The 26678-nt window shown below is 39.9% G+C and overlaps 1 protein-coding gene across 42 annotated transcripts in view; it reads right to left on the minus strand.

Annotated features, from left to right (window-relative positions):
• Positions 1-26678, minus strand: part of LOC119653756 (dystonin) — a 525582-nt gene that overhangs the window by 180482 nt on the left and 318422 nt on the right. For 24 of the 42 annotated variants that reach the window (XM_038058712.1, XM_038058713.1, XM_038058688.1 and 21 more), the window contains 2 exons: positions 2208-2228; positions 1958-2017 (listed from right to left, as the gene is read on the minus strand). The exons of 11 other annotated variants lie outside the window; for them this stretch is intronic. In XM_038058712.1, coding sequence (XP_037914640.1) covers positions 1958-2017; positions 2208-2228 — 81 coding nt within the window. The remainder of the gene's footprint in view (positions 1-1957; positions 2018-2207; positions 2229-26678) is intronic. 7 more of the 42 variants (XM_038058714.1, XM_038058699.1, XM_038058694.1 and 4 more) reach the window with 2 other exon arrangements.

Consider the following 26678-nt stretch of genomic DNA (forward strand, 5'->3'; position numbering starts at 1 on the left):
CAGAGAGATATCTTTTTTCACCAGATTTTCGTTTCGTTTTTGGCTTATTATGGGAGGCTTTCCCAATTGAATGGTAATCTGCGATGGAACATAGATTCAAAAAAATTTCTTCCGCCAAAAAATTATGTTCGTGAAAGGTGAACAAAGCTTTACCGTTATTTTTAATTGCTAAATTAAACCAGAACGACAAATTGAAGCAAACTGGCAAACAAAAGATGGAATCATTCTATCTCAAACCCGATCGGAGGAAATTAAATGGAATCATTTGAGACATGCACCAATCCAAACTACAGTCCAGGTGGTAGATCTCTAAAGGAAGTTTTATAAAGTCAAAAATTCAATGGTGATGAGGAGATTGAACTCTTTGTACGAAATTGGTTAGAAAACCCTCAACTTTTTATAAAAGCGGAATCAAGAAACGTTGAAGGGGAGGGGTACGGTTACTGTAAAATAAAAATTAAGAACAAATTTAAAAAAAACTCGACAGCGTTAGCTCGCGAATTATATAGGGAAAGTGTGTGCCAAATTTCAAAAAGATCGGTGCAATCGATTTTAAACTATATTCGTCGCCGAACTTTGAAAACATGAAGGGTCGAGATGGGGCGGAGGGACTAAGATTTTCGAATGGGTAAAATTGCATATCTCCTGTAGTTTTGCTTTAATCGCTCTAAAAATTTTACACAGCATCCAAAAGGTGTACAGGAAGAGCAAATTCCACACCTAGAGGACTATCATCAGACCTGTGTGGCTACCAGACTTAGACCATGGCAAAAGCATCTTAAAATACAATTAACATATTTGAGCGTCGACTGTTGCAATGCATACTTGGAATTGGAGATTGGAGAATCAGATATAACCCGGAGTACGAATAACGTCGTACGAAATCTTTGACCATCCATCCATTCACAAGTTGGGCAGGCGCAATGTAGACCGTATTCCCAAGCACACGAAAAAATATAGACCTCAAGCAAACCCATGAAAGAAATAGAAGGAGAAGATATATAACTGCAGAATTTCATTTAGGGTTGGCAATTAGAGAATGCGGTCAACGGTCAAGATTTTTGGAGACTATGTATTCTGGAGGCCAAGAATCTGTCGTGCCGTGATGATGATGATAATGATAATCCAGTGGCTAAAACTTCATCATGGAAGAGTATACGAAAAACAATTTTCTTTTACAGTGATATGTGTATTATGTCAAAGAACAAGTTAAGCTTTCATGAGAAAACAATCTACGAAGCGCTGATTATCTGATTTGTGTGGCTGCCAAGGATCTAATCTATTGAATATGACAACTTACCGAAGGAAACATGGCGCAATGTTAGGATTTTTTTCGAGTCCAATACTGTAAACAAAGTGAATGTTCTACAAAGCAAGTAATTTATCTCAATATGCAAATGGGGAGTAAATTGATCCTTTTTTTGATTTGAGGAAGGCGACCAAAAACGCACCAATTCATCGCCAAGACTGTTCCAATAATCAAATAAATGATTTGTTCGTATGAAGGTTCAAATATAAACTTTGCCTCTTACTGAATGAACTCTCTCAAAATTTTAAAATCATGAAATGTAATGTTTTCTTAAAACAAGTTTGAACTTAAGAATGACCTCATGGACTGAAACTTTTTGGTTGGATTTATATTCCTAAAGCATTAAAAATTAATCTATTTTCAAGGAGCTGATTTTACAAAAAGAGAAAATGAGAAACACATGCGAATCCTAGTTAGGGATCAACTTCACACAAAAGGGTTATAAAAATCAATGCATCATCATATATGCGTGCACTTGTATGATATTCATCCAAATAGACAAAAAAAACATCTTGAAAAATGTGAAAAATCCATCAAAAACCATAACAAGTTAAAAAAAATATCCAAAAATTATTGAAAAAACAAAACTAGCAGAAAAACATCTAAAACACTCATCAAACCACAACATCTAACTCTTCTCCAACTTACAGCGAGCGGACAACAGGGTGATCCATTGATGGAAACACAAACATGTAACATAGTATATGTCTGTAAAAATTTAAAAAAGGATGTAACTAATCATGTTTCATATAGTTTTGTGGAAAGCAATCAAATAAATTTTAAGGACTGTGTCCAAGATATACGGGAATACTCGTATGTATTGATCTTATATACTGGAATGGTTAGTACAAAAAATGTACGAAATGGCAATGATGTAATAGGAAAAAAAGCACAATACCTTCGCTGCATACTTCCAGTGCTGCTTGTAATAGAAAAAAATTAAAACCAAGGGTAAGTTAATTGTTGATAATTATCGAGAATTCCATAAACAAGAAAAACACACAAGTGCAATTGTTACGTTAATTTGTAAGTCTAAAGTTTTTATAAAACTGCTGTGTGTGGCTAAGCTAGCTAATTTCTAAGTGAAAGAAAACGATACCATACCATACCTCACATTTTTAAGTAAAATAAGTAACTAAAAATACACTTACAACTAATCTATTTAATCAAGGATATCGTTTTACCTTTCGATAATTCCTTCTTTACATTTTTGATACTAGAGAAGCCCAATTAGAGAAGGAAAACGACTATGTACTGACTGATGAATATTTGCCATATTTTATATTTGTCAATGTAACAGTTCAACTTCGCTAATATTCGAAGAAAATCCGTTTAGACTAGGGATGCGCAAAGCATCACCTTTGTGGGTGATGTGGTATCACGTCACCTTTTGAAGAAAGTGATATTATATTGTGATATCGCAAACATCACCTTTCATTACGGCAGCTAAAATTAGTAGGTATTACTTATCACTAAAAAGATATTTGCCCTGCGTTTGATGTTTATCACATGGTACAAAATGTACAGCAATGATAAGTGGGAAATTGATAAAGATATTCATTGAAGGAAGTCAAGAAGAGATCAAAGAAATTTAGGTAATATACTTCTGTACTCAGGACGGTATGATGTGTCGAACACATTACATTTTTGCTAAGTTATATCTTTATCTGGTACTACGTTGCTTTTTATTATTAAACAAAGAATCACCATAACCATAAAGTATCAGAAACACACCTCAAATCATTTCTCCAGGCCAAAACCAACCAAGAGAGCAGGGAGTCATAAAACTAACAGATTTGCAAGTGATAGTCGGCTTAGGCCCCCGATAACTAGGTGGTGATCGGATGATGTTGTGATGTTAAATGGTGCTTGGTGTTTTGATCACCATCGTTGATGGTAATATGATATTACGCTGTAAGGACGCGATATTACGCTTTTGTGACATTACATACATCACTTACCCATCTCACATCTCGACTTCAGACAAATTGAGCAGGAAATGAATACCCTGAATACCATTAAATTTGTAATATTTAAAGAACGCAGTAGCAATTTTTTTCGTTTTTTATATTCCAAAAAAGATTGGTTCCTTTTTTCAGAATATGTCTCACTGATGAAGGGGAGAAATGGTTCCTGAAATAGTTTGCAGAATGACATGTCATGGGGGTTGCGGATAATGACATGACCCACTGGATCAGCTACGAATATCGCAGGTTAATCCTGCCGCGGACAAGCAGAACGTTTCCATTCGTGTTCGTATTCTCTAACTTATTCTTCCCTTTCTGGGAGAATAAACCTCCGTAACAAATCCACAATCTGGGGTGAAGGAATCGACGCGCCTATCGGATGAATTACAGAAACGTTACACTGTATTTTAGCAGCTCCCCTCCAAATACCTTCCCTACCTTTGGAGGTAACCATGGGGCATTGCAACATCGGAGCTCTGATGCAGGGTTGACAGCTTCCCCAATACTCGTGGGGAAAAAATTGGGGACGTTTTAAATAATTTTAATGGGACTCCAAGGACAGAAGACAGTACCCAGCACGGTTAAGAGTCGCTCAACGGCTCTTCGCCCTTGGCGGTTATGCCGCCTATCACCAGGGATGGAAGAACTAGGCATATTATGGTTGGTTTATGAATTTATCTTATGCGCCTATTACCATGTCACGGATTGGCAACGGAAGCCATCAGGGTACAGAAACCGACTCTACGATGTGTTCATAACCCGAATTAAATCATGTTCCGGAACAGAACCTCGTCAACCAGCACCAGGTGATAGTGAATAACAACCGAGTTGCGTTGAGTTGAGTTGAGAAGATTGGCCGTGTCACGCAAGCCCTTCTTGGAAATCCATCACCAAAGTGCACAGATGCGTTGCATCATCATCTGTCCAATGTCATGCCATTCGAAGAAATCCTCGTGGGGCTGAAGCAGAAACTTGCGGTATGCTTCAATCACTTCCGTTGGTATCAAAAGAGCTTTCAGCGAAGGACATGCAACACCGTGTTCTTCCAGAACCAACGGAGATTTAAAAATCTCAGCAACTCAGGTCGGAAAAATAATCTCGATCTGGATCAGGCAGAAGGCTTCTCGAGGAGTGTTTGAAGCAAACCCAGCCGTTGCAATTTAGAGGCAGTGTGACTCCCACGCCTTATGCGTTCATGCGAGACAATCCCCAGACTGATGCTTGACGTAACTAACAGCCCTTGAAAAGGCAGGTAATTGGAAGGCGCCAGGAGTTAATAAGATTTGCAACTTCTGGCTGAAGCGGGTCAAAAGCACTCATAGGGTATTGACAAATCATTTTAATCAGATGATTGCCGATCTGAAAGTAGTTTTTCACCAAGGGGTTAACTTTTCTCATTCCCAATGAAAAGGGTGTCATTTGCCCTTCAAAATTTCGACCAATTACTTGTCTTCCTACCATCTACCACTTCAGTTCTCTGTGCGAACATCTCAAAACACCTAGATGTTCATAAATTTATAGCTGAGGAGCAAAAAGGATACGCAAAGGGCTACAAAGAACAGCTTATAATCGATATGGTGGCTGTAAAGCAGGCTGTGAACCAAAAATCAAACATCTCGACAGTCTACATCGACTCAAAATCAGCATTCGTCTCCATATCGCATTCGCCGTTATTACAATTATTACGCTTGTACAAAATCAACCCGAATGTGGTTCTTCTTCTGAGAACAATGACAAAGAATGGGAGCACAAAGCTATCGGCATCTTCACAAACATGGGGAGAGATACCAATCATGCGTGACCTATTGAAAGCGAATACGGGTTCCAAGTCAAACATGGTATATTGTCGAAATGTACATTAAGTCATTTAATGTATATTGGCGACATAAAAATGTATGCCAAAGTTCAGCTGGAATATCGGCATGCAATGGGGTTTGAAGAAATGTCACATAAAAACAATGCTTCGGGGAAAACACACCGAAAATTAAGAATACAACCAAAATGACGTTCGAATTAAGGGTATGGTTTTGGACGACGTCCACAAATTCCTCGGCATATTGCAAGCAACAACACCTGCTGTGGCAATAATGAAATCTAAGTTGCTGGGGGAATTTGCACGCGTCTGGATCTTGTCCTGAAAACAGAGCTGTTCAGGGAAAATAAAATCATACCAATCAACAGCTTCGCCATTCCCGTCCTTCTATATACTTTCTGTGTGATAAAGTGGAGTAACACCGATTTAGAATCTGTCAATAGACGGGTTCTTGCAAATAACAACATGCACAATAATTGAAGATCACTATCCCACATCACCAGGGAGGAAGAGGGGTGGGTACTTGATTTAAAAACATTGCACTACAATCAAATGCATTCTCTCTGTGAGTTTCTTTTTTTGTTTTTTGAGAAACAATCCTCTAACCAATTACACCAGGCTACCGTCATGGCAAATAATAAATTATCTCCTTTGAACTTCAAAAGCAAAGAATGCGATCCCATGTCCAATGTTACTTCAATCCAATAGAAGATCGATATGTGGAAAGAGAAACCCATTCTCGAAGGTCACATTAAAAATTTGTAGTTGCCTGGCATTGTCATCGAAGCCTCCAGCAAATGGTTGACTAATGGTGTACTATTTTATGAAACCACAATATTCCTAACTTCAATTCGGGATGCTTCGCTCCCAACAGAACACTACAGACGGTGCATTCTTCACGGTTCCTCAATCGCCAACTCCAGTTGTAGGTTGCGCAACTGTGAAGAGGAGATCATCCAGTACATGATATTTGCAAGATTCTCCACCAAAACCTTGCGTTGAAGAATAACTTAGTGGCAATATACCATCCTTATTATAAGTATACTCCGTAGAGAAAATAATGGGACCAAACTACTGTGGGATCACAGTATGTATTGCCACCGACCCAGTCTAATCACAATGGACCCGATCTGGTTCTGCTTCGCAGGGAAGAACGAGCGTGCTTCATAATCGATGTTGCCTTACCGTTGGGCCGGAACACAAACAGCAAACAAAATTCGGAACTACGGCTCCTTGGCGAAGGATATAAAGCAGACTTGGAGACTACAAAAGATCGAGGCAGTCCCAGTCGTATTTTCAGCGACGGGATTAGTCTCGCAAAGTTTACATAAAGCGCTGAAAACGCTCGATCTTAGGGCTGGACTATACATAAAGATGCAAAAAGCGACCATCTTTGCAACCTGTGCTATAGTCCGAAAAGTCATGTTCGGTAAAAGTCTGGTTTAGTGGTTGCCTCTCGAACTGGATTCTTCTGCCCCTACATTGCTCCCCGTTATTAAGTAGAACGTTTGGTTGCCATACTCATAGCAAACTAGGTGAAGCCATCATACATCAAATATCATTTATTCTCCACATTACTCTATAAAGTTTGAAACGATAAAAAAATCTATAACCTAATGGTGTAGAATACCGAAGGACTTTGCTCAAGTCATTGATAAAAAGAAATTTTGAATGAACCTACTTAACAATTCCAACGCATGTCAGCACGTTTCATTCATATTTCCGTAGAACGCAAACAAAAAAACAATTCGTCGCTAAACGAACGTCAGCAAAAAACAATGTGGATTTGCAACTACGATACATGTAGAATAAGACAATCAATCAAACAACTTCTCATTTCCATCATATCTTATGTGTTTATCTCCTTGAATTTCAAAGTTTCACCGACAATTTAACATTTTACGACTTATAAATGTTAAGCAAATAGCAGATCACTATTAAAGGTAAACTAAGTTAATAATTATGCTAATATCAGGTAATTAGTAGACAAACGATATGATGTGATATGAATACTTTAACTGTTTGGTGTTTTTTTTTTTCTAGTCAGTTTCAAATTTGTTAGTTTGTTTTCAAATATTTTAAAATTTAACAGAAAGCGTTATTTATGTTCGCTTGAACATGAAAAGCGTAAAAAACATCACGAAGAAGAGATAAAGGAAGATTAGATTTTGTTCGTTAATTAAGTTTTATAGTTTTGTCCATCAGAATAATAAAAACGAGTCTATTTTTGGCATTAGGGTTTTTCCCGAAACCACGTGTAACCTACTTAGGTTAAAAATAACTCTATGAAGAACCGGAGTGATATGGATCAAGATCTGCAATAGTATGTAGAATATTATGAAAAAGAAGCCGCCTCAGTTTTTTGTTCCACACGTCCACAAAAACTAATCATCTCCTTCCTCAATATTAGTGACAGCTTCGTAGGGCTACCAAAACAGTGTGGAGGAATCAGACTAAGAAATCTAGACTTCGAAACCAATTAGTATTTCCTAAGCAGATTTAATAATTTAGTAATCAATGGGTACTCAATATGGGAGTTATCAGATCTCCTATCAGAGACGTCCCTTCGTGAGGGTAAGAGAATGCTCGGCGTTTAAATACAACAAAAGGACAGAAGAGAACATTGTGGGTTTAAAATCATAATGGCATCAACAGGACCCCAACTAGGGGCTAGAGGAAGCTCTTCAGAATCGAGAGCTGGATCTATTCAGGGAAAGCTCAACGATAATGAGATCTCCTACAATATTTTGGGCGGTAAGAGCCATGGGTCATATTAGTTCTACAAACACCTCGAAATGTGGGGGAAGCGGGAATTGAGGTACATTTGTCGCAGAAAAGTGCTATTGAATAGAAGTCTGACCTGGAAGAGACATCCTTTATTTTACTGGGCGCTAAAATTGTTGAGTGGTCTTAATTTGTTAAAGATAAGCAGAATCTATAGGAAACAATCAAGAATATAGCTAGAGCCATCGGAATGCTGCACAATAAGTCGCGAGAGGATGAGTTTACAACTAAGCGTACCCAGGTACGCAGGTGTCCGAAGAAACAAAAGAGGATAAAGAAATGAGAAGAAATAGTTAGCCAAGCAAAACGTGCTTAGAATTTAAAATGCGCCAACTTTGAGAAAGACATGTGATTAAGGCGTGTGTGACACCAAAGAAGCTCCAATCGAAAAAACCGTGATGGTTGGACTAAAGGCGAGCCAAACAAGTAGAAAATGGAGAAACGCCTGGCGCAGTGGTCATTTCTTACATGGTAAGTACATCCTGCGCAGGCATATTAAGAAACATGACTCCAAGTAAGTTGTTTCCCAAGTGATCCGATCCGTCATCAAGTGGGTGCGAACTCAGGACTTCCAGCAACCCCAACAAAAAAAAATCACCCCGGCCTGGTTTAGATTTGAACTTACGACAAATTTCACACTCATGTTGTGTTTTCAATTATATATAAATGGACCGATTACCACCTGTCACTACTTTCGGCCACGCTGCTCCCAGAGGTGAGGCAGCGTCTGATGCGTTGCCTCTGACCTGGACGAAACCGTCAGTCAATTTTTTTGATAAACTTGGATGTTTAACTCAAAAAATAGGAGTCCGTGGACTACAAGAGAGGGACTAAGTTGTTTCCCAAGTGGTCTAGTCTGTCATCAAGTGGATGCAGACTCAGGACTCCCAGCATCCTCAACAAAAAAAAAATGACTTCAACCTTAAAGATTTGGGAAATGTCAACAGGTTATGGTGGAGCAGGATCCCGATATTAACAACTTCGGGAAAAGTATCAGCAGGATGCTGCAAAGATCCGGCGAGGAAAAAGTCGAAGAAAAAATTTACTGCGATGCGTACTCAAGAGCGTGAAATCTTTAGCTAGAGCATAACCGTAGACAAGGTTACTTTTAATACGGACATTTAATTGCCATAGCAAACAGTTTAAACTGTAGGATTTAAAAGAGGAATATATTGCTACCCTCAGAAAGTCCCATACCACGACCATCCAATTACTGATTGAGGCAGCGTATAGATTTCTTGTATTTGAGAAAGTCAGTATTGGATGGTTGATTTGTTCCTTTGGGGAATAAGCCTTTCTGAAGAGATTTTTCAAGCGTCTCCTGTACATTTAAGGACATGTTCGGTAGGTTAGCCTCGGACGCGAAAGGACGGACATCAAGTTCGCCAGTGAATTTAATGCATTGATCACAGAATAGGGAAAATTCACGCACAAATGCAAGAAGGCGTTGTCTTCAGGAGGCCTTTGTGTATTTAGACATCATATTGATTAATGATGGTTGAGATAATGCATAATCATTCGTGGAGAACAGTGGGTAGAAACGACCTAGAGATGAAGCAGCGTATTTACAAGAAAGCTTGAAAAACCTCAAAATGCGTATACAGCAAAGAACCAAATAACATGCAAGCGAATATAAACTACAGAGTTACAATGGTAAGATTCAAAAGTCAGGCAGCTAAAGGTCTCGTTTTCCTCCTGAAAATTTTTGGAGATTTATCTCCTCAGGAGTGCAAATATGACGAAAATCTCCCAAAACCGTTAGTTAGTAGTTATACCCGTAGTAACGACGGAAAAAGTGCCAGAGATTTGCAATAGATTGGGAGACAACAAAAATCGGGCCTTGGAGGCTGCGTATTAAGTTGAGGCAGATAGCCGCTTTACGCTCTAACGATATTTCAATTGGTCTGAACTACGGAGTCGATTGGAAACGACTAAAAGGCCGGCCGAAGTAACGGTGGCTTATACTTTGGATGGTGATTTGAAAGTCACGCGGCTGCATCCAAATCAACCCTTTAATACAGCAAAATGGCGCAACCGATGAAGACGAGCCGAGCCCGCTTCTGAACGGAATAAAGGCTGAAGAGGAAGAATCTGTATAAGATATACTTAATAGATGGGGTCTTTCCTAAGGTATAAAAATGCTAACGTTACCTAAAACTAGTAAGCCACCTGGTGGACAATCTTCGTACGTGAAAAACCTTTAACAGACTGCTCTCTATTGTAATTCGGCTTTCCTACAGGCAGATTAATCATAGATGGCGTCAAACTCGTTACAGGCTCAACTGAAAATGCGCTGTACGGAAAAGGTACTACTAGCAAGTATTGAGCAGTGATTATCCTTGCTATTCAAAATGCATCCATTCCAGACAATTGAAGCCCAATAAGGGAGTCTTTGGCGACATAAGGTACACCCAGCAATTTAGCATATCGTCAGCTATCTAGCAGGCAAGAACAACACGAACGATGGATCCAAAGAGTACATTGCCTCCGCTGGTGTTCCACAAAGCTCTGTGTTGGAACCACTATTGTAAAAGATTGTGTGCAATAATTTCCTCAACGATCCAGATGCTATTAACTGTCTCAGCTGCGACAAGCTTCCTAAATACCCAGAGAACCCCTTTCTCCATTGTCCTAGATTCACAGAGAAAAGGAGGAGCCCAAAGAAAACACTGGGAAGGGAAGTAATACAAGGAATCCTAATTAGGCAAATGCTTGGCTATAGCCTTCCAGAAGTTTTTCCAGACGCTATAAAAGATAAATTTAATGTAGTTATAGTTAGTTGAATGAAAATAAGCAGATTTCAATGTGCAATTTTATTTTTTCCGCCATGGATGCAACAAAATGCAGCATATAACCAATATACGCAGCGCCGACTACCAAGACAAGTACGTAGAGTTAAGGAAAACAACTGACAAAATTTGCAAGACTCAGTAACATAATCAGCTAAACGACCCTATTTTCAAATTGAAGAAGGACGAGGGGAAAAAAAATTTATGTTCCGAACAGCAGATCACTAGGTGTATAGCCACAGGATTTGGTTTCGTTGAATTCCAGTATACCAAAAGGACACAGAGAGGAGCTCTCTAGAAAAAACGAAGAAAATAAATAGTAGGTGGCTTGATTACTTCAAGAAATTTTTTAGCACCACAATGCCGGACCTTCAAGTGGTTGGAATCAATCAAAGGAATAACAAGTTCTTGGAAAGTACAAAGCATTGAAGCTGAGTGGAGTGGAATTACTAAAGGCAGGAATACTGCACTAGCAATATTTTCCATGATAACATGTGGTTATCGAAATTCGTGCTAAGAGATTGGCGAGAAAGTGTAACGAGCATACAACAGTATCGATCCTGCAGCATTGTACTTATTACAATGAAAATGAAGTCAGTCTAGGCGAAAATACAAGATCAATCGTCATGAAGCTTCAGGACAGATTCTGCGATGGGCTAAAGCCTAAAGTTGTTAAGCCTTACGCTGGAGTAAGTGGCGCGGAAAATTCCAAACCGTATGAGATGAGAATACAACGCCAAACAACCTTTGATGAAACTAGGCGAGACAAGAAAAACAATAAGCCGAAAATAAAAAAATCAAACGAACAGCTTTGTCTATCGGCGGCCACTAATAACTACCGAAAACTATGAAATGAAGGAAATCCATAGGCGGATCATATTACTTGATGATGCCTATATTGGAGAACAACAACTTACACGGGAAAACGAAATTGACAACATAGAAGACATTAATTAATCAGCTAGACGCAGACTACAAAATAGGCCAAAACGAAGGCAGTAGAAGCTAACGAGACCTCGAATATGGAGCCGAGTAACAAAGGATATCAAATGGCGAATAAGACACAAAGCTAGATAAGTCAATAGCCTCTAACTTTATATTAGCCCAAAAGCATGAAAACATGGCCGAATCAAAGATTCCGAGATGAATCCCGAGAGCAAGAATCTAAATAAGACGACGACCACCTGAGAAGCTGCGAACCAGATGACAGGATTCAATCAACAAAGTCAATCAAGAGGTGTTAGTTTTTTTCTTCAAATTGAAGGACACAGTAGCATAACTGTTATTAATGAAGGACTGAAATCTGTTTTTCTAGTTCGTCAAATCGCAAAAAGCAAAATTAAATATTCAATCCGAGCTCAAAGATTTGATGAAATGTCGTGGACATTCACATCTCATCTCGGGATCATAAGCTCGGAAAGATGGAATGCCATCTCAGATGCATTTTCCTTGTGTTGATGTTTTTGAAACATTTTCATTTTACCACAGAATACAAAATTCCATCTTTACAAACTTCAATATGCTCAAAAGCTGATACTGGTGGATTATGAAAAGCGTCTGATCCATCGACACCTCAACCCGACTTAGCAACTAATTGGAAGTTTTTCAGCCGTTTGGTTTTCTCAGACGATGTACTTTTCCGCATCTATGGACACGTGAAATGCCGAAACGTTCATTATTAGGCTGACCAAACTCCTGACCAGTACCACATTAAACGATTTTTCACCTTATATGTATGGACTGCAACTCAATCAGTCGTTGGCCGGTTTTTTCCTTAATAACATTATGACCGCATCGTAACTTTAGCTTCTTCAACAACGACTTGATGCTACTACTCAAACCAGTCCTTTCTTCTAATTCAGCCTTTCTCCCGTTCAGAAGTGGAGTCGGCTCGTCTTAATCGGATGCACCATTTGGCTCGGTCAAAGTCCGGATCTGGATGGAGACTGAAGGCTATCAAAATCACCGTCCAGCATATGTAGCCATCGTTGTTTCCGCCGGTCTTTTGATCGCTTTCCATCGAATTCAATGTTTAGACCAATCTTAATAATTGAATTCTCATTAGCGTAAATTACAATACCACATTAACGAAGACGTTCCTCTTAAAATTTTTGCATGGTCGATATTGATCGGGCATGTCCTCATTTCGTATTATGCCACTGGTCCAACACAACATCGTTACCTCCGTTACCGCCAGGCATCGTACATTGTTTTTTATAGTCGGCCAATACTCAGGACCATAGAGGTGGATGACATAACGGTAAATCTTGGATTCGAGACACTCGTTGAAGTACCGATCGCAAGGAACGCCAACGCATACAAGTTGCGCTGATGTTTGAAGCAATTTTATACCGTTGCCTGACAGCACTGACTAGAAATATTTAAATGATACCTCAGTGCTGGGCATGTTGCTGTTACAGTTTGAACTTTACTCCTCGGATCGCGGTAGAACAGTTTAACCTTGCGCATGATTTGTGAGTGAGTGTGTGATACACGGTCAAATGCCTTCAGCAAACCCAGGAATGCAACGTAGGTCAAAGTAAATGCGTCTAACGGAGTATCTTCATAAAGTACGCCCAGCGTGTATTGCATCAGTACTTCCGCAGTTCTTGACGAAACCTACCTGGTGCACGCCGATTTAAATAATGTAGCGAATGCGGTTGTGTTAATCGCTTGGTTGCCCCCTCAAGTTTTAAACATGTGTGGTTTGCCTGACATTATGTAAGAGTATATATATGCCGAGCTGCTTAAATAATGCGTGACTTGATCGAGGTTTCTGGCTTAAATCTTTTGTTTCAGGAAGTAATCTTCATATTTAGAGAATTGCTATTTTTCGAGGTGGCTACATTGTTTAAATGCATTTTTTCTAATTCGATTAACTTTTCTTCAGAATATAACACGTTTATGTCAACTAGAGGGGTCTGAAATTATTTGTAACAGATCTTACTGCAGCGCAATGTTGTTTCGCACCTTTTTCCACCTTTTTTAAATAAATTGAACTTAGGTAATTCCAAGCAGCCGGTTCAACAGAGAACTACCATAAGAAGAGGTTTTCCCACTATTTTCATGATTCTGAATAAACTTGTACAGTTTTATATTACTGTACAAGTGTTAGTTTGAGAGGAATCCTTGCTCGTTCGTGAAGGAGGTGGGAAAGAATCGCAAAAGAATTGAACCAAGTTCAACTGTTACAGTGGGTGGCATCTGAATGAATCGTTTTCCTTCAACCGAACATAATGGATTAACGGGCTGGAATGGACTTATTTATAGTAACATGAAATGCTGATCTAGCCCCAAAAGTAGCATAATTTTTTTCGTAAGACATATTAGCAAACAACGGCATAAAGTACGGTAGAGTGTTCATTGACCACTACTCAACAGTTGTGTTAGCAAATATCTCTTAACAACAGGAGGTGTCAATAAGATCACTAAATCGCAACCATATGGTGTTCAAATCATTTCGAAATTCTTCAGAAACTCTCATTATTCACTCATGGTACCAGTATTTATCTAGATTGCATCATGCGTCCTGAAAAAAATTGTCAATGCATAGACTTCGTGAAGCATTATAAAATCTATTCAAACCATTTATGAATTATTAATAGGCTAAGATATGTACACTTTCCTATTATATCCACAGAGTCACTGGTGCGGGCGTACGTCCGTAATTTGAAATGCTCTCAAGAGGCAATTTCATAATATCGCAAATCAAATATCTGCATCTTAGACACGCTTGGGTATGTGGAGCTGAACTGAGTGCATAAGTAAACGCCTTTGAAGTCATGAAATTCTATAGACATCATTGCATAGATGGCAATGGAATAAAAATGTATGCAAATTTTTTATTGAAAGAGAAACAGCTGCGCCTGGAATTAACTCAGCATTATATTTACTGAGCCGTTAATTTTTAAATTAGGCTTTCACTCACATCGGTCAGTGGTTCAGTGCCAAAATTTTAATTTCTATTCAGATTGAAAGCGAATTGAAATGAAAAATATGGGTTTAGTGGAAAAATTCTGTCGAATGTTGATGAAAAGTTGGAGTTGGATTTGGATTTAATTGAATAAATGCACTTAATCAATTTTAAGCTGAAATGATTTAACACCGGCAGTAAAATTCATGGAAATACGGAAGCTTTCCAGTCTGAACATCTTTGGAAGTGAAAACAAAGACTTTTCCGTTCTAGTCCAAACATTTCTCGTTTGAAATCTTCTGTTGATCTTTTAACTCACAATGGAAATCAATTACATTTAAAAGATTGGCTAAGAGACATATTCAACACGCAATAATCTTTGGAAGCTTAACTGCATTTCGAAGGATATTATAGTGCCTTGAATCTAACAATTGAAGTATTAAGTTAGGAGTTACATGAAATAATACAGATTGACAGTTACAGATATGTTGAAATTTCTCAATTTTCAAAGTTTGAGAAGATAATCCCAATCAGAAAGTGCATCATCCAACATTGAGGAAATGAACAAATGGTTCCCGAGATATTGTACATGGATCAGTAAAAAGTATTCCGTCAGGAAAGCCTCTATTGATGTACATTAAAAATCTTCATCTCAATGAGAAAAAATATATAATTTGCATGAGATGCCATGCAACGCTAATGATTTGCACTGACATAAAATAATTTTCACTCCCAGCAATCTGAAAACCTCAACTGTATCTAGACATCACACCGGAAAGTAGACCTAACTACCGAAATCACATCGGAAATGCGCTATTGTATTTAAATTGAGAAAAAAAAAGCACAGTTTCTTGAGTGCATTGTTTGATTCACGATTATAGTTTCTAAGGAGAAAATCATGTCAATTTAGATTGTATCTTATGTAGCTCACGGTCATCGTGACCAATAATTGCACATATAGGTGGCAGACAAGAATAATGCTTAGTTTGAATGTGACACATAATGAATGAGTTGTAATTGAAATCAAGTGACAAATGCTAATTGCAACAATTTCAAGAGATTTATTTAACCTTCGTTTTGTCTCAACAAGCAAATCTCACTAGATGTTGCCACCGTTACGTGACATTGAAAACGTTATTTTAGTTGAGAACTAGGGAGGACAGGTTGTTTTTATCCATTGGTTAGAAGACAAGATAATTGGTGGAAACCCGATTTGAAACGGTTAGTTAGTAAGTAAATAATATCAGGCAAATTTTATATATGATAATTATCGTGTTCGAGAATAGCGACGTATACTAAAAAAACAATTTATTTCCTCGAAATACTTATACAATAATTTCGTTGGAAAGATTGTATTATAAAATAGGTTAACAATGCAAGCTTCAAATCTTCGTTAATGCCTGCCTCCGAAGATCATCGGGGTACTCTGACCGGATATAACTTCAAACGTATAACTTCGTCGGCGCAAGGGCCTAGTACCTTGTGGATATGTTGATCGAAAGACGAAACTGGTAGGAGGTAGGTCACACATCAAGCAAAGGCGATGACTCCCACTATCCCAGCTTAGGAGGAGTGACTTTAAGCTTTTCGGGAAGACCCAAAGGGAGCTGAAGTACATCTGGAATCACATGTATAGCATAACTCGGAATTGTCACCCATCCTTAGAATGTGACCGATCTACTGCCGCTTTCGTCCTCTAATGAATACGTCTATCAGTCCCTGATCCGTGCCCTAACTCAACTCTTCATTCGAGTTTGTGTCGGATCAGACAACACCAATGAGGCACCGGGGACTGATGTTAAGGAAGGCTTAGAGCTTCCGAGTAACAGTAGTGGCCACTTATAAATGCTAGGCCCATATAATAACACAGAGAGAATGGCTGTGCAAAATAACTTCAATTTGATATAAGTGTTAAGGTTTCTGCACTTTCAGGGGCGGGGCGGCAACCCTGTCGGCCGAACCAAAATCAAGTGGCCGAGGAGAACCTCCATAGTGGTGGCACCGGGAGACGCCTCCAAAGGCCTAATTAGGGCGATCAGACCCGAGTCTGCACGGGGACTCATCTGAAGTGGCAACAGTCACAAAACCAGGGGTATACTGGTGCCATCGGAACCGGGATAGCTCCTCTACTCACATACTTCAGGAGAATTCCTGTTGTATGTGTGTTCAGCTTGGTTGTTTGCGGTTGGCCCCCTAGTGGGAGCTTGTGGGGGGGTTGTGGTTGAGTTTAAGCGAACAGAGACCTTCGGGTCTCAGCGTGGTGTTGCGTTTCAACGCGGGTGCCGTACTCCTTAGTTCGGTAGAGATTTTGGTAGGTCTTGCATCCACCAGTATGGATACCGAGTCATGCACTCGGTATAGACTGATACCGTTGTTGCTGGTCACAGCGGGGCTCTGATCACAAAATCAATCCGTGTCTTAAGAAGACCGTGGGATTAAGTCCACGAGACAGGTACTCACGTTAAACCCCTAGGATTCTCATGCACTTTCAGATTTTGGATAAAATAGTGATAATGTTTGTTTAACGTTAATGCATCCGTTAACATCGAGTTTAGCGCTGTCATCAGCAGACGCAACGGAACGAAGATGCATTATCAATGAAGATAGAAAAAGTACGATGGTCGTCAGACTGAGAACTTAAAAATTAAAGTCCACCACGTCCTCTAAACAACAACGTTAGAAATAGTGCTGACGATAGAATGCAACCTTGTTCGATTTGATTTTGGATTTCAATGTTAATTTCTGCGGAAAACATTTCCTACGTAGAGCATTCCAAATCATGCTGGCGAAAGCCTTCTCGAAATTGATGAAGAGCAGTTGGACTAAACTGTTCTATAAAGATCCGTCGGGTGCTGATAAGTTCGGTGCGGGACGATCAACTTGCTCTTAATCGATAAAGCTTTCGAGGTATTCTTCAATTCGTTCCAGAATCATTTTAGTCATTAGTTTTGTGGATTAGGGAATCTTAACGATCCTTCCCATTACGATTAAGTGGAAGTAATAAATCTGGACGGACTAAAGGGGCTGCAAGGAGTAGTTGCACAGGAGCGCGGTCAAATTCGGCAGCCTTTCACTGGCTGAGCGCATTGATCCCCGATATCCGTATTTTAAGATAGCGTACTATATCATCCACAAGATATTACACGATTGAGGACCAAAGTGAAGTTCCAAATCTTCAACCGCTTGCCATAGTGGAGAAGGAGCCAACCGTTAACGTTCTTTATCCGCCCATGGGAAGACTTACGACCTACAAGTTTTACTGTAATGTGTTACACTATACTGAGCAGCGATAAAATCATTGCAGTGAACCGATGACTTCGCTAAGGCGTACGTTACGTTACATTCCCCAAGATTTGCCGCGGTATCTGCGCTCAAGGGCATCATTTGCAGTGGCGATAAGAGCCTTCAATTCCTTCCGCTCATCGATTCGATTTCATGTTCCCATAGTAAGCCAGATTATATGGCGCCTTTTTTGGACCTGACCGAAAACCTCATTAGCGACAAAGAGAAGTAAAAACAGTTCAATGCTCATCAATATTCTCCAGCAAGCTATGCAATCATCGGCTTAAAAACCATAAGTCACCAGAAGATGGAACTACAGTCCAATTAGTTAAATATGGAGGGGGCCACCAAGTGGTTCATCAACTTGCGCTCAAGATGTGGGACAGCGAATCAGTGCCTGATGACTGGCAAAGAGGCATTATATGTCTCATACATAAAAAGGGAGATATCACACAGTCCAACAATTATAGAGGTATCACGTTGCTGAGTACCATCTATAAGATATTCTCCACTATCTTGCTAGGCTGGATAGCCTCATACGCCCAGAACATAATTGGCCCATACCAAAGAGGCTTCACTCCAGGCAAATCAGCAACAGATTAGATTTTCTTTCTGCAGCAACCGATGGAAAAATTGCTGGAATATGGAGATCAGTTGCACCATCTTTTAATCGACTTTAAAGCCGCCTATGATAGCATAGCCAGGGTAAAACTTCACACGGCCATGAGGGAATTCAGTATCCCGATGAAATTGATAAGACTGACTAGGCTGACCCTGACCAATGTGCGAGGCCAGATAAAAGCAGCAGAATCACTTTCAAGACTATTCGACATCAACAACGGTCTACGACAAGGGGATGCCCTATCATGCGTCCTCTTTAACCTGGCCCTCGAGAAAATAATTCGTGATGGTGAGGTAAATGCAAGAGGTACGATCCTCTTTACGTCCACCCAACTACTGGCCTATGCTGACGATATCGACATCATGGAAAAAACCACCCGAGACGTACAAACTGCCTTCATCCAGATCAAGCAGGCGGCAATTGGCGCGAGATCTTGGGCTGCACATCAATGAAGGCAAGACAAAATATATGGTGGCAACGTCAGCACCGAAAACGAACCAGCCAACAACATCAAACCGCACTAGTCAAACAGGAAGAATAATGATAGGAGAATACAACTTTGAGACCGTTGATAATTTCTCCTATCTGGGGTCGAAAATCACAACTGATAACAGCTACGACGACGAAATCTGCGCACGGTTGTTGGCAGCCAACAGAGCCTATTTCAGCTTGCAAAAACTGTTCCGCTCGAAACGTCTCACCATAGGATCAAAGCTCTTACTGTACAAGACAATGATCTTGCCAGTCCTCATGTATTCCTCGGAGACTTGGGCTCTTGGCAAGAAAAATTGCGAACTCTTGGCCGCGTTTGAGAGAATCGAGATGGACGATTCCGCAGCCTACATAACGACAAAACCTATGAGCGATACCATGACCGTCAGGTTGTGAATAAATTCCGGCTCAATAGGTTATGGTGGACGGGTCACTTAATCCGTATGGATGAGGATGATCCAACCCGGAAAGTCTATAAGGGTATCTATGGTAGAAAAGGAAGACGAGGCAGACCCTGCCTGAGATGGAACGATGGCGGAGGTCAGGACGCTAGACAGCTTCTAGGCATATCGAATTGGTAGACCTCGGCGCAAAACCCGGGATGTCTAGAGTTTCTTATTAAGGCAGCCCTAGACCGGATACCGGTTGTTGCGCTGTTGATGATGATGAAGCTATGCAAGATGTTTGTTGTTCAATCGAGAAGATAGTTCTTCCACTGATGAAAGGCAACTACATCACGAACGCGAACCATATTCAGTTTGAGAGTTGGAAGCTCTTCGCTCGTGCGAGTAGATGCCGACGAGATATACGAGGAAAGACAAGTGTCTAATAAGTGATGAACCACAGCTCCAGGTAGTTAAGCCGTAACAAGTTCACTGTAATGTTCCCAAAAATAGGCAGCTTCTTACCAATGCCGATCGCTACCCTACGTAAATCTAAGGACAAAGTATTTCATTTCGAGTCCGAGAAAAGTGGACAACAGTCTAATAATGTTAAATACGCTTAATTCTTTGAACACATTCGAATAACGTAGCTCCGACAGTTTTGCCACAAACCTCTGCTACTAGTATACTCATATTGTTACTGTCACGTATTTAACGGAACTGCAAGAAAACTAGCTGTTACCTCCGCGCGGGTTCTAAGAGACAACAAGTGGCAATTAAAGGTAGAAAACATGACATAACAAGTTATTGTGACCGGCATTCCATATAGAAGGGATAATTTTTAAAACAAATTATTTGAAGTGAGGTAACCAAATAATTTAAATCTATTTTTGTTTTTGTTTAAATTTGAATGGTTTGCACGAAACTAACTATAATTTTGGATATTGCAAAGCGATCAAAAGAATATTTTATTTGACGGCCAAAATGGCCACAATTAATATCACAGATAAATAAAGAAAACCGAAGGCGAAATGTTCGTAGTCTAGATGTATTTGCATCGATGGACAAACTGGAGCTGCATTCTCATTGTAAAGAATAGGTTCCAACGAATATCAGGAACCGGATCAGGAACCCTGGCAACCGACTATTTCCTTTCATTTTGACGTTTCTAGAGCTCTCCTAATCCCTTTTACTCGATGAAATATGGGCTGTTTACAGATGTGGTTTGCTAAACTTCATTCAGGAGAAGTAAATATTGAAAGTCTTGCTTGTTCTGACCGCCTACCATGGATACTGACCATAGATTCGGATCTGTAAATTATGGTTCCGGAGATCACAGCTAGGGTGAAAAACACTGTTTTCAAATATTTAAGTAAACTTCAAATGAAAAAGAGTTGCATGGATGTCACACGATTTAACTGAAAATACTCGCACTGGTCCATTTGTGTCAGCGATTCACAGCAAATTCGATCCATTTTTGAGAAGAATTATAACAGACAGCGAAAAGTGTTTAATTTATAGCAACGCTACAGAAAGATGGAAAAATATTATTCATTCGGATTTTGATTGAAAATTCGCAGGAATTTTCAGGGCAACCCAATACCTATTACCGGAACAATTGCAAGTGTTAACTATATAGAAGGGCACCAGATCAATGAGTAGAGAGGTTGTTCAATAGCTTTTGCTTCCAAAGAAGTTTAGTTGATCGATTTGTTGAAAGTATAACAAAACCCTTTCCTGGGAAACGAAAACCCGTGCATGCAAGTAGTATAAGGAATTTTAAGCAAACAAGGTTGTTAATGATCTACCCCTTTCCTAGGCACACCAAACACCAGAAAAGGCAACGAAAACAAAAGGAATTATATCCGAAAATCGCCAGTATAAAGGCCGAGAAATAACAGGTGAACTCAACATGGAATCGTTTAAGACGTACAAGCATCAAAATTTGGAAATCTGCCAATAGAGCAGTCAGTGAAGCCCACTGTTGCACCCTGCGCCTTCGGGACCAAGGTTTCGAAACTGGGGTCAACGAGTCAATTCCGCTCCGCCACTTTCATCGATCTCATCATTCTGACGCAATCATCCCACAAAAATACTCTTCATCCATCTTCTAAATCACCACGATAATTTCCCAGTGGTCCGCTACCCCGAACATCATCCCGGCTTCGATGTTCGGGTGGACTAACGAAAGCTAACTTCTTGCCTTTAAAACGGACATTCTTCCCGCAATCTTTCGTAAGAGACCAACCATACTCGGTTTCCTGGACCTAAGGAATAATAAGCAAAAATGAAGATGGATATCCAAAGTACCCCCATCCCCTTCTATTTAGAGATGACAATGAACTCCCGTCTTTCCTTTGTATATATCCCATATTTCGAAGGCACTATCCGTGCAAACGATGTCTGCAATGATGAATGCAGGAAGCATTCCATTTTGAAGCATAGACCCCTAATGTCCCAGAAATTTAAGTAGCAGCTTATCAGACCTCTCCTTATTTTCAATCAGCTTTAAGTCCGATAATTTCTCGTGCCAAATGGAAAGGCTCCGTCTAAGAGAACGGAAGATCTTCCGTCAGTGCTCTAATATTTGGAAGAATGAAGAACATTTCAATACATTTCAACCGAATCCTACATAATTTCTGCAAACTGCAATTGAACGGTTGAAAACCCCTCCTGCAATAAAGCCAATCATTTAACAGAAACTACCCACAGTTTGCCATCTTATTCAACACTTCAGGATTTACGATAGAAAGTCCCCAAAAATTAAATATTCATTGATTACTTTTCACTGCAAATTCCATTGTTTTCTCCTTCTAAACTTTCAGTTGAGCTCAACGCCATTGTTTTCCACATTCATTTCGTGTAAATTTTTATTCTCATTTTCGATTGTTCCGGACCACACATTTCACATCTGCAGATGCTTCAATATTATGCAGTTTGCTACATTTTATTGTTTTCTTCGAATCGAGCTAGTTTACTCACATCCAAAGCGGGTGAAAATCACTGTTTTATTCATGCATACATTAAGCATTACTAACAAATTCTACCCGCGTATTTCTCGTCAAGAAAATAACAAAATGCCATGAGCTCAGTCTTTTAAGACAATATATGAATTCCAACGGAATTGATGTTATTTGAGATCTTTCTAAAGTATCTTTTTTACAAGGTCTCCCATAGTTTCTGCGCGGTAACAAAATAATTGACCCTGCGAATATTGCAATTCTGAGATGAATTTTATGGTTAGCATCTTTTTTCAGAGAATCATAATAATTTATGAGGATTAGTCCCCGCTGGGCAAAAAATAGATACTGTAAAGGTTATTTGATGCAATTATTTAAATGGTGGCTATTATACAGAAAATCGCATTGAAGATACATTGCAGCAGTAAAATTGAGATCCGACCTTGTGTGAATTTAATTGTCGCGTGTGAACATATCACATACAGATGATATCAATTACAACGCAAAGTTTGTGGAAATATTGAGAAGGGGATTTGTTAGCAGATGCTGTTTCAATAATTGAATAAATTCTAAGAATTCCAAGATGTTTATATCCTGATTTTGTCGCGTCAGCTGTTATTTTCATATCGAAAATCTAATGGTTGCCGGTATAGTATAGTAGGAAGCCACTGCAGAGGACATCAGCACACCACAGTCAACAGCGAATCTTTTGTGTTTCGATCGATGAAGATAGCTTTAAAATCGGAGCATTAATTCAAGGATGTGTTGAGTTCACATTTTTCGGAGAAATCCGGAACGCTTTTTAACGGACGTGGCTGCGTACCACGTCTCTGGTACGCCATTAAAACTCTCGAGCAGATCACTAAGAACACTGAATGATTATCTTACCTTAATTCTGTTAAGAAAAAAAACCTTTTAGAGTATAACAGGAAAGGCCTGTATATCTAGAAACTTTTATAAGGTTTTTGTGTTTTAAAACCACAAATCCTGTGCTATTGCAGCATGACCTGAGCGATGACCGGAGAGCAGTCAATCAAAGCCTTCAAGCGATGAGCCTTCAGACCAATTTAAGGTCGACGGCGAACCAACTGCAAAAAGGATATGACGAGCTGGAAGCCACCGACCGTATTAAATTCGAGGAGCTCCATTGGGCAAACTATGTAAAATAGATAGACGACCGGAAAATACATAGAGCCTACTCAAAAGCAAGGTAGAAGGCAGACGTCCACTTGAAAACTTCTATATAAATGAGGAGACTCGATTGACACCCCAGATTATACTAGGTTCGTTGGACTATGACTACCGCTCAATGATGCATTACCTTCGGTAGGCTTGACTAAACACATTTCATGCACATATATACTGTGCAAATCCTACAGTCGGCAGTGGTAGCATTTTGAGTGCATCTTTAAGGGCAGGAAATTACAAGATAATCTTTCAATTTGCGTACAATCAAGTCCCTTTTCGCGCGTTCAATATTATCCGGTGTCGTTGCCGCTGAAAGAGGACCAGAACGTGAATCACTATCAACATGTATGCGGTCACCTTTGAAGCGATTTTACCACTCTTTTATTTTTGTTTTGCCCATACACACATCCTCCAAAGGCCTTCTGCATCTGCATTGAATAGTTTCCGAATTAAGTTTTCCGAGTTTGAAGCAGAATTCTATGCAAATTCGTTTAACCGATCTCTTGGTTGGACGAACGCAGAAAAGATCTTATAAACAAATATAGGCTGTGCATGAACTAAATATTGGGTTTTATAAGTTACTGATAAGTTCATTTACTGTTGACGCTCATGCTCTGCGGAGGCTGTTCAAACACTCTAGGAAAAAAATATAAAAGCTGTTCGGATACTTTTTGGACATACCTCAGGTTTGACGTGAATTCGCTGCCGACAAGATGCCTTTAGTATCTTTTTTCACTTCGAGTCGTAATCTGTTATTAGCAGTTTATGGACGACTTACACCCTGTCGAATGTTCTTTGCAATAGAATCATGAGACTTTTCAGTGTGCTGAAGACTATTTTACCAAAGAAGCTGGTGGCTGAGAGTCGTTAATAATAATAATAATCATTGGCACAACAATCCATGTTGAATCTCTGAATGTTAGAGCACTTCATTCAAGACTGTAACGGTACACTAGGAGGCAATGTCGTCAGCATTGCGCTCGACCGAGATTATTATCCTGATTTGACTCAGGTACTCATTCACAGTTGAGTCGACTGGTATCCGACGTCAAATCGCGATACAAATTCCACTGCCACCAGTGAGATTTGAACCGCGACCTTCCGTACGACAGCCTTGCGCTCTAACCACTCAGCTATCCGGACACTGAGAGTCGATGGGGTCAGATATAATGACATCAGCAAGACCAGGACGCACTGCGGGCAACAATTTCAGTGTTTCCTGAAGCACTTTTGTTCAAAAGCTAAGTTGAGACCCCTTTGAAGTTCAACCAGCACTTGCATAGACCAGGAATTTACATGCTCTACGAATTTTCAATAATTTTAAGAACTATATCTCAAATTAATTTGTGAACCGACACTTAATTGCTGAAACTATAGTCACTTGTATACTGTGATGCAGTCGCAACTACCAAGGCTTCATCGTCAGAAAACGAGCTTTAATGAGGGTGGTTTATGCGACCGAGGCTAACCATGGAAAATAGGATCGGAAGGTCGCTATGACTCTCTATGGCGAATCATTGCTAAGTTGATTCAAATCAGGGTTAGTATTGCCAGCAGGCGAATATAAATTGAATGAAAAGGATTTACCGGAATTATTTGACACCTTCCAGAGGTACTCATTAGTTTTCAACGGCGCTAACCCCCTCGTACCTACTACATGATGCTGCTGGATAGAGCTTTGCAATTAAATTAAAACGCACTAGGTGCAAACCCACGCATTTGCCGTATTGGGTGTTTCCATACATTCGGTTTGGTTTTGGTTAATAACACAATTTTTTCCGAATATTTCCGATTCTGGTTTTCTAATTGGGGAATTCAAATCCATGTGTTTTAGAAAAATGACAGTGAGTTATTTTCATTTGCCAAATTTATTTTCATTGGCACTAGCTCTGTCAGTGCTACAGGACTGTGAACATGTCAGAGAATAAGGTGCATTTACGGCATAGTATGCTTCATTACTTCAAGAAAGGCAAACGAGCTGCGGAAGCTCGCCGAAAGATTTGCGGCGAATATGGGGACGATGCGTTAATAAAACGTAGCGTTCAGAAATGGTTCTACACATTTTGTTCCGTGGATACAAACCTCGAAGTTGTACCCCGCAATGGTCGGCCCATCGAGGTTGATTCAAATGGCGATAAAGATCCGGGAGATTGCGGAGACCCTGCAGATCATGCAACCGTTGGGGTTGCAAAAGCTTGGTTACGTCTAGCCTCGATGTTATAGTGTCTAAGCTAACCTGACCCACCGCACAAAAGCGACACATTTCTCAAACAAAAAGTAATTTATAATAGTAATCGTTGACGCAACAATCCATATTGGATCAGGGCCTTGAAGTGTGTTGGAACACTTCATTCAAGACCATAACGGTACACTACAGTACACTGTAGGAGGCAATGTGGTCAACATTGCGCTCGCCCGAGATTATTACCCTGATTTGACTCAGGTTCTCATTCACAGCTGAATCGACTGGTGTCCCACATCCAGTCACGATAACAAATCCCTCTGCCACCAGTGAGATCTGGACCGCGACCTTCCGCTACGACAGCCCAGCGCTCTAACCACTTGAACCATTCGGACACCAAACAAATAGTAATTGATGACGAAAAACGGATCATCGACAAGATAGTGCAGTGAAGAGATCGCTGGCGAGCCATCGGATAACACTCCGTAGGCCAGTCTGGATCCGAAGAAGATTTTGTTATTCATATAGTGGGATCATCGTGTTGTAGTGTTTTAGGAGCTGCTTGCTCCAGGAAAAACAATCGATTCAAAGGTCTACTGCACGCAGCTAATGAAATTGGATCAAGCAATTAGTCATATTCCATCATGACAACGACAGACCGCACATGGCAGTAGCCACTCAACAAAAATTAGCCAAACTTGGCTGGGATGTATTGCCTCATCCATCGTACTCGCCGGGCCTTGCACCATTCGACTACAAACTCCCTCAACGAGAAATCTTTCTCTGATCAAACAACTGCGATTCGACCAGTTTTTTGTCTTTAATCTCCAACCGATGAAGTACGAACAAATGCAGAATGTATGGTTCGACGACAGAAGCACGGGGTGGGGATCAGAAGCTCGAATCCAGAATGAGTACCAGTTTTAACTGAAATTAGCTAAAATCATTCTGGAATGCATGAAAGAACAACTCGAACACTTCAGTGAGAGAGAGC

Source organism: Hermetia illucens, chromosome 4, assembly GCF_905115235.1.
Source record: "Hermetia illucens chromosome 4, iHerIll2.2.curated.20191125, whole genome shotgun sequence".
Classification (NCBI taxonomy): Eukaryota; Metazoa; Arthropoda; class Insecta; order Diptera; family Stratiomyidae; genus Hermetia; species Hermetia illucens.